The sequence below is a fragment of the Bison bison genome, unplaced genomic scaffold, assembly GCF_000754665.1.
Source record: "Bison bison bison isolate TAMUID 2011002044 unplaced genomic scaffold, Bison_UMD1.0 scf7180017864162, whole genome shotgun sequence".
NCBI lineage: Eukaryota > Metazoa > Chordata > Mammalia > Artiodactyla > Bovidae > Bison > Bison bison.
In genome coordinates, this window is record NW_011494734.1 from 2,975,799 (window position 1) to 2,983,602 (window position 7,804).

At 36.9% G+C, this 7,804-nt stretch overlaps 1 protein-coding gene across 3 annotated transcripts in view; it reads left to right on the plus strand.

The window, feature by feature from the left end:
• Window positions 1–7,804, plus strand: part of BCAP29 (B-cell receptor-associated protein 29) — a 52,888-nt gene that overhangs the window by 13,826 nt on the left and 31,258 nt on the right. For all 3 annotated transcript variants that reach the window (XM_010841469.1, XM_010841471.1, XM_010841470.1), the window contains exons 4-6: window positions 1,308–1,458; window positions 2,883–3,018; window positions 7,641–7,749. In XM_010841469.1, the coding sequence (XP_010839771.1) occupies window positions 1,308–1,458; window positions 2,883–3,018; window positions 7,641–7,749 (396 nt within the window). The remainder of the gene's footprint in view (window positions 1–1,307; window positions 1,459–2,882; window positions 3,019–7,640; window positions 7,750–7,804) is intronic.

Here is a 7,804-nt window from a genome sequence, read left to right on the forward strand (position 1 = left end):
TGGAACTCTCTTGCTTTTTCGATGATCCAGCAGATGTTGGCAATTTAATCTTTGGTTCCTCTGCCTTTTCTAAATCCAGCTTGAACATCTGGACGTTCTTGGTTCACATACTATTGAAGCCTAGCTTGTAGAATTTTGAATATTACTTTGCTAGTATGCGAGATGAGTGCAATTGTGCAGTAGTTTGAACATTCTTTGGCATTTCCTTTCTTTGGAATTGGAATTGGAGTGAAAACTGACCTTTTCCAGTCCTGTGACCACTGATGAGTTTTCCAGTTTTGCTGGCATATTGAGTGCAGCACTTTCACAGCATCATCTTTTAGGATTTAAAATAATTCAACTGGAATTCCATCACCTCCACTAGCTTTGTTCATAGTGGTGCTTCTAAGGCCCACTTGACTTCACATTCTAGGATGTCTGGCTCTAGGTGAGTGATCACACCATCGTGGTTATCTGGGTCATGAAGATCTTTTTTGTACAGTTCTTCTGTGTATTCTTGCCACCTCTTCTTAATATCTTCTGTTTCTGTTAGGTCCATACTATTTCTGTCCTTTATCGAGCCCATCTTTGCATGAGATGTTCCCTTGGTATCTCTAATTTTCTTGAAGAGATCTCTAGTCTTTCCCATTCTATTGTTTTCCTCTATTTCTTTGCATTGATCACTGAGGAAGGCTTTCCTATCTCTCCTTGCTATTCTTTGGAACTCTGCATTTAAATGGATATATGTTTCCTTTTCTTCTTGCCTTTCTCTTCTCATCTTTTCTTAGCTATTTGTAAGGCTACTTCAGACAACCATTTTGCCTTTTTGCTGTTTCTTTTTCTTGGAGATGGTCTTGTTCACTGCCTCCTGTACAATGTCACAAACCTTCGTCCATAGTTCAGGCACCAGATCTAATCCCTTGAATCTATTTGTCACTTCCACTGTAAAAAAAATTACAGTAGATGTAATAAAAATGCTAGTGCAATAAGAGAAATGGGTTAGCCTGGAATTGATTGTAATGGCATATGACCTATGTATGTTATTGTCAGTAGGTTGAATTTTAATGCAGTGTAGCCAGATATTAGAGACAGTGCAGTGATGGTAACTCCTAGATGAATAGTAAAAAAGCAAAATACTGTTACATTTAAAGTTTACCACTGGCATCTATTTTGAGCATAATATCCTCCTATGTATTATAAAGAGACCCTCTAGCTAAAGTTCATTATCTAAAAGTTAGGTCACTTGGGCTAAATCTGCTTTCTATTATATTAATAATCTTATATTCTTAAAAGCCAAAAGCAATGTGTTTCCTCTTTTTCTTTAATAGATGCTGTGAGAGAAGTAAGAAAGTATTCCTCAACTCATACTATTGAAAAGAGCTCAGCCAGCAGACCTGCTGCCTATGAACATACACAAATGAAACTCTTCAGGTCTCAAAGAAATCTTTACATTTCTGGATTTTCATTATTTTTCTGGCTGTAAGTTTTTTTTAAGCACAATTTTAAAACATGATTTATGTTTCTCATTTTTTCCACCTACAGTGTAGATTTTTCTTCTGTACTATTTAGCACACTAACATCTTTTTTGAAAGAACTCAGATGGCAGACCCAAATAACAAATAATAATCCTGGCTTGTAGGTTTGATAGGCCCATAAGGTCCTGCAGGATCTCACCCCTGCTGCTCTCTGGAGCCTCCTCTTGTACTCTCTTCTGACACATATACCACCGTTGCATGCACACTGTCCTTTGCTGCTCCTTCATTCATTCATTATTGCAACAAATATTTATTGAGTTCCTTTTGTGTACCCAACTCCTCCCTACTTCAGGGTCTTCACACCAACTTTCCCTTCTGCCAAAACACTCTTCCCTTCCCTCTCTCCCTGGTTAATTTCTACTCATCCTTAGCTCCTTTCTCAGGTAAGCTGAGACCTGTGACCATCATTTCCCCAAAGTAGGTAGGTCTCCTGTTGTACACTCCCATAGAACGTGTAGTGTATATACTTTTCTTCCAAGTGTCATTTAATTACTCATGGTTGTAATTAAATACTGTTTTAACTCTCACCTCCCCAACTAAAGCCTAAACCCTTTGAGAGCAGAGCCATTGTCTTGTTTCCAATTATATCCCCAATGCCTGGCATAGTAATTAACACTTAGCAGTTCTTGAATTGGATACTTGAAGATAATGATTACTATTAGTAACAATGGAGGTTACTCATCAATACAAGGAGAGTAATTTTTAGGTTTAGCCAGCCTTCTGCAGTGCTATTTTTATTTATTTATTTTGACTAAAAGGCATGTGGGATCTTATTTCCACAGCCAGGGATTGAATCCATGCCCCCGGCATTGTAAGCACGGGGGCTCAAGTCTTAACCACTGACCACAAGGGAAATCCTGCACAGTGCTCTTTACATAGCAGATTTTGAACTGAGGGGGAAAATTTCTTACTAGCCCTGCCACAATGTCCAAAATTCTCTTTCTGCTCCTCCTGGCCAAAGTCCTCTACAGAGAAAAATAAGTAAATAAGTCCCACTGAACCCACATTCCAAAAGTTAGTCTTCTGGCAAAAATTTCAAAGAAATGAGGCACAGACTTCTTTTAACTAGGACTTGGATTATGTATTTGTCTTCTTTAAACCCTGGAGGAGGAAATGGCAACCCACTCCAGTATTCTTGCCTAGAGAATGCCATGGACAGAGAAGCCTGGCAGGCTACAGTCCATGATGTCACAGAGAGTCAGACATGACTGAGTGACTGAACACACACTTCTTTAAACATCCTCCCTTGCTTAAACATTACCACACCCACACCTGAAGGGGAATTACTGGATAATTAGTGCTTAAAGTCACAGTTCTTGGGGATTAGTCTAATTATATACTACTCTGACATTTTTTTTATTTTCTTAGAGTGTTGAGACGTCTGGTTACCCTTATTACTCAGCTGGCAAAAGAGCTGTCACACAAAGGAGTACTTAAACATCAAGCAGAAAATATTAACCAGGCTGCCAAAAAATTCATGGAAGAAAATGAAAGACTGAAACGGGTATTTAATTTTTAAAAAAAAAACTGGTGTGAATGTTTTTGGTATTCCCAAGGGATGGTATATTTTTTTCAGCCTCAAAAAGAGCATTTTTATAAGTAGAAAATGACCATAAATAACAGTATTCTACAATATGATTGTTCCAGAAGTATTTTATTATCTTTAGATTTGTGAGTTCTCAAAGTTTCCCTCAGTAGTAGATTAATGCCATTGGACCTACTTCCTATGATTCAAGGAGAAAACAGTTCTGGGAATATGAATTTTAGTTCCTTTATTACCGTTAATTTTACTTTATAACATAAGGCAAGTTTTAATAAGTCTCTCTTAAGTTTCCATTTCCCATTCAGTTGAATTACTGTTAAGACTTTGTGTGTGTGTGTGTTTTTCTTTAAATGATGTTTATATAAGAAGCAGAGAAAAATAGTTGATACAGATAGAAGATGGCATATAATATTTTCAGTCTCTAATTTGGGTTATGTTGCTAATAATTCTTTGAGAACCCTAGGCTGTCTTTCCCCTGCTCCTCAGGGAGAGTGAAAATCAGGTACTGATGTTTTCCATGTTAAGTAAAAAGAACAAATGAGAAAATGGAAGATACAAAATTACTTTGGGTATTTTTTTTCTTAACTTTAAAATTTAGGAGTCAGATCTCAAGCTTGAGTGTTTTCAGTTCATGTTAAGCCCTATAACCTATGTTTTCGTAATTCTGCTTCTTAGGGAAAAAGTCAAAAGAACCATTCAGAAGTGAAACATTTTCTTAAATAATTCCTAACAATGCAATAAGATTATTTCCCTATTACAGATTAATGAATTGCAATCAATTATGAATTACATCAAATTATATTTATGTGAGGGCTTCCCTGATAATTCAGCTGGTAAAGAATCCTCCTGCAATTCAAGAGACCCCAGTTCGATTCCTGGGTCGGGAAGATCTGCTGGAGAAGGGATAGGCTACCCACTCCAGTACTCTTGGCTTCCCTTGTGGCTCAGCTAGTAAGGAATCCACCTTCAATGCGGGAGACCTGTGTTTGATCCCTGGATTGGGAAGATCTCCTGGAGAAGGGAAAGGCTACCCACTCCAGTATTCTGGCCTGGAGAATTCCATGGACTGCATAATCCATGGGGTCACGAAGAGCTGGACATGATTGAGCGACTTTCACTTTTCATATTTATGTAAAAAGTATTGTAAGTCTAACAGTAGAGAATTACCCAAATCCTAAAGCCCAGCCTCTTACAGAAAGAACTCTAAGCATCACCTTTTATTAATTCTGAAAGAGTTACCTATTAACTAGAACAATATAAAGCTCTATAAAACTATTGTTGTTCATTTGCTAAGTTGTGTCTGATTCTTCACCACCCCATGGACTGCAGCACGCCGGGCTTCCCTGTCCTTCACTGTCTCTGGAGTTTGCTCAAACTCACGTCCATTGAGTTGGTGACGCTATCCAACCAACTCATCCTCTGTCACCCCCTTCTCCTCCTGCCTTCAGTCTTTCTCAACATCAGGTTTTTTCCCAATGAGTTGACTCTTCGTATCATGTGGCCAAAGTATTAGAGCATCAGCTTTAGCATCAGTCCTTACAATGAATATTCAGGGTGGATTCCTTAAAGATTGACAAGGTTGATCTCCTTGCTGTCTAAAGGACTCTGAAGAGTCTTCTCCACTACCTATTAAATAAGGGAAAACTCATTGCAAAAAAAAAATAATTTTGATGCTACAGTATCATGGTGACCTGTTCAAAAACCCATGTTTTATTTATGATGTCTGCCTTATTACCACTACACAAATAGGATTCAGAAATGTTTCTTTGGGTAGATTTTAACAGCATCTTTTAAGGAAACATTTAGAGAATAAGCACTGGTTTGTATGTTTACTTTGTTTTGTTCTGTTTTGAAAAAAGCTTTGGTCCATAGATGTCATGTAACTTTCCATTGGTCGTTAAGCTGTGTCAGTGTTTCTGTGTTCAGAGGCAAACAGTATGTCACCAGTGTTTCAGCAACACAGTCAGACTTATTTTGTATGTTAATATTATTTGCTTCATTTTCTGTCCTTTGATCTCATTTTATAATGGTAAAAACATCTCTTCATTCTCTATAAGAGACACATTATCTAATGGAAAGTGTTTTACCCTAAAGTTCAAGAGATTTGGGTGCCAGTCCCAAATCTGCCAGTAATTAATTAGCATTGTGATCTGGGGCCAGTCACCACATTTGTTCTGGGTCTCAAGTTTATAAATAATAGCTCACAGTATTCACAGGCTTCACAGTAAGGTATTAACTCTTTGAATTGTTGCAACCACCCTAGGAGGTTGGTGCTGTTAATATTTGCATTTTATAGATGAAGAAATGGAGGCACAGAAAGGTTAAGTGACTTGTATAAAATCATTCCACTAATAAGAGACAGAACTAAGATTTGAATCCAGGCAGGCAGCCTGCCTCTAGAATCCACACTCTAAACCACATTGTTTTGTTCCCTTCAATCATATGCTAGCCCATGAAATGACTTGCAGATGGTGCATGGGACCCCATTCTGCTATGATACTCAGTTAATGAAATAATTATGAAAGACCAATTAACTTATATATGACTGCTTTAAAATAACAACAGTGGTGGAGCTTTACTTCTTGTTTTTTCGCAGCCACTTAGGCAGGTGGGGTGAGGTGGGTAGGACAGTTTACATGTGCATTACTATAGCTAGTGGCTATAAAATTTCAGATTCCAGGGCTGTTGGTCTTTCTCCAGCATCAAGTTACACATAATTCAATAATAAAGTTGAACAGATTTATAGGTGCATTAGTGAAAGCTTATTTACAAGACCAACACCAAATTCAACTTTTCCAAGTCAGTGGCATATTAATTCAGGCAGTCAGTGTAAGCTTTCCTGTAACTCATTGGTTCTCTTCCAGTTTGGATAATCACTGAAGACTGTGCGAAATGAATTCAAGTGAAGTAAAAGTAAGGATTGTGTTGAAGTGGTCAACAGACCTGTAGAATTCAGAGGGATTTTTTTTCCCTAGTCTCTGCTCTTAAAAAAATGTGTTTTTTTTTTATGTTAAAGATATGAGACTTGTTCGGTTTTAGTAGGTACTTCAGTTCTTTATCTCTTAAAATTCTTGGAATTATATATTCATTCGAGTTTTAATTCCTCCTTTGGATCTGCCTGATCTCTGTTGTAGCACAGCAGTATTGTATTTGATCTTGTGCTGCAGTATTTATGCTCATCTCATCATTTCCACTAGCCTGAGTTTGCTAAGTCGCTTCAGTCATCTCCGACTCTGTGTGACCCCATAGACAGCAGCCCACCAGGCTCTCCCATCCCTGGGATTCTCCAGGCAAGAATACTGGAGTGGGTTGCCATTTCCTTCTCCAGTGCATGAAAGTGAAAAGTGAAAGTGAAGTCGCTCAGTCATGTCTGACTCCTGTCGACCCCATGGACTACAGCCTACCAGGCTCCTCCGTCCATGGGATTTTCCAGGCAAGAGTACTGGAGTGGGTTGAATTGCCTTCTCCTCAAGCCTGAGTTTACCTGAGAGCAAAAGATTGTATTTCTGTTATATTTTTACTCCTAATACTACATAGTATTGTACAATATTTGCATGTAGTAGTAGCAGTGCTAAGTAGAACTTTGTTTTGTTTAATATATCAGTGTTTTAATGTCAGTTTACATTAGGAAAGGAATCACCCTGCAGTAGAAATTCTTTTCTATGTCTATTTTAAATTGTCCTGAGTTAATTTTTTTTCTTACTGTTGAGGTTTTCTGTATCAAATTGCTGCCTTTTTACTTAGTCAAATAACCCATGTCAATATGTACATGTTCTGTTTTTCAAACATTAATTTAACATCTTTAAACATCTTAAAATGTTCTTTTTAATGTCAGCTACTTACTTCTATTAACACTGATGATTTCCATCCAGGCTGTGAAATTTTTACCCCATGATGTTTTTATTTTAGTCAAATATTTTACTATTCAGATCTTAATTTTTCTTGCCTAGAAAAGATAAGCTACAAACATAAAACAAACACTTTAAAGCCAGAATAGATTTGAAAATACAAATAATATTATGAAAGATTAACTGGATAAAAGTAATTTGGAGACCATTCAATGTAAATTAGGTAGAATTGTCCAAGCATAGAGGTGGCCCTGTCATACTCCACTTACCCATTTCTATCCTGAAAACATGTTCTTTTCTTACAAATCATCAATATAAACCTAGTCTGAGTAGACCGCTCTGCAGTTGGAACATAAAGGCTTTCCAAGTAATATTACCCTCAGAACTGTTTTTTTCCCTTAGATTAACATCACATATTAAGGAAAAGGTATGTTTTATCTGAATACTTTTGAAAATATAATTTTAATTGTAGCCCAGCCAGAAACTCTTGTTATTTTCATGTCAGAGGTTTCAATCATAGAAGAAAGAGTGTGTGTGTGTGTGTGTGTGTGTGTGTTTACCAAAAACCCAAGTTTCTGTTAACAAAAGTTTACATTGTAAAAAAGTATAAAGCACTGAAAAGGACAAAGAATAAAGGCCAATAATTTAAAATACATTATTTAGCTTTTTTCCTAAAAAAATGTCTGGCTATTACAATATAAGACTACTTCTTTCTATAACTTTCTTTTCTGATAGCTCTTGAAAAACTATGGCAAGGAAGAAGAACACATTTTGGAAGCAGAAAATAAAAAACTAGAAGAAGACAAAGAAAAACTGAAAACTGAATTAAAGAAGGCTTCAGATGGTAACGTTATATGCCTGCACAAAAGTAGAAGTATCATATTTTATGCTGTTAAACT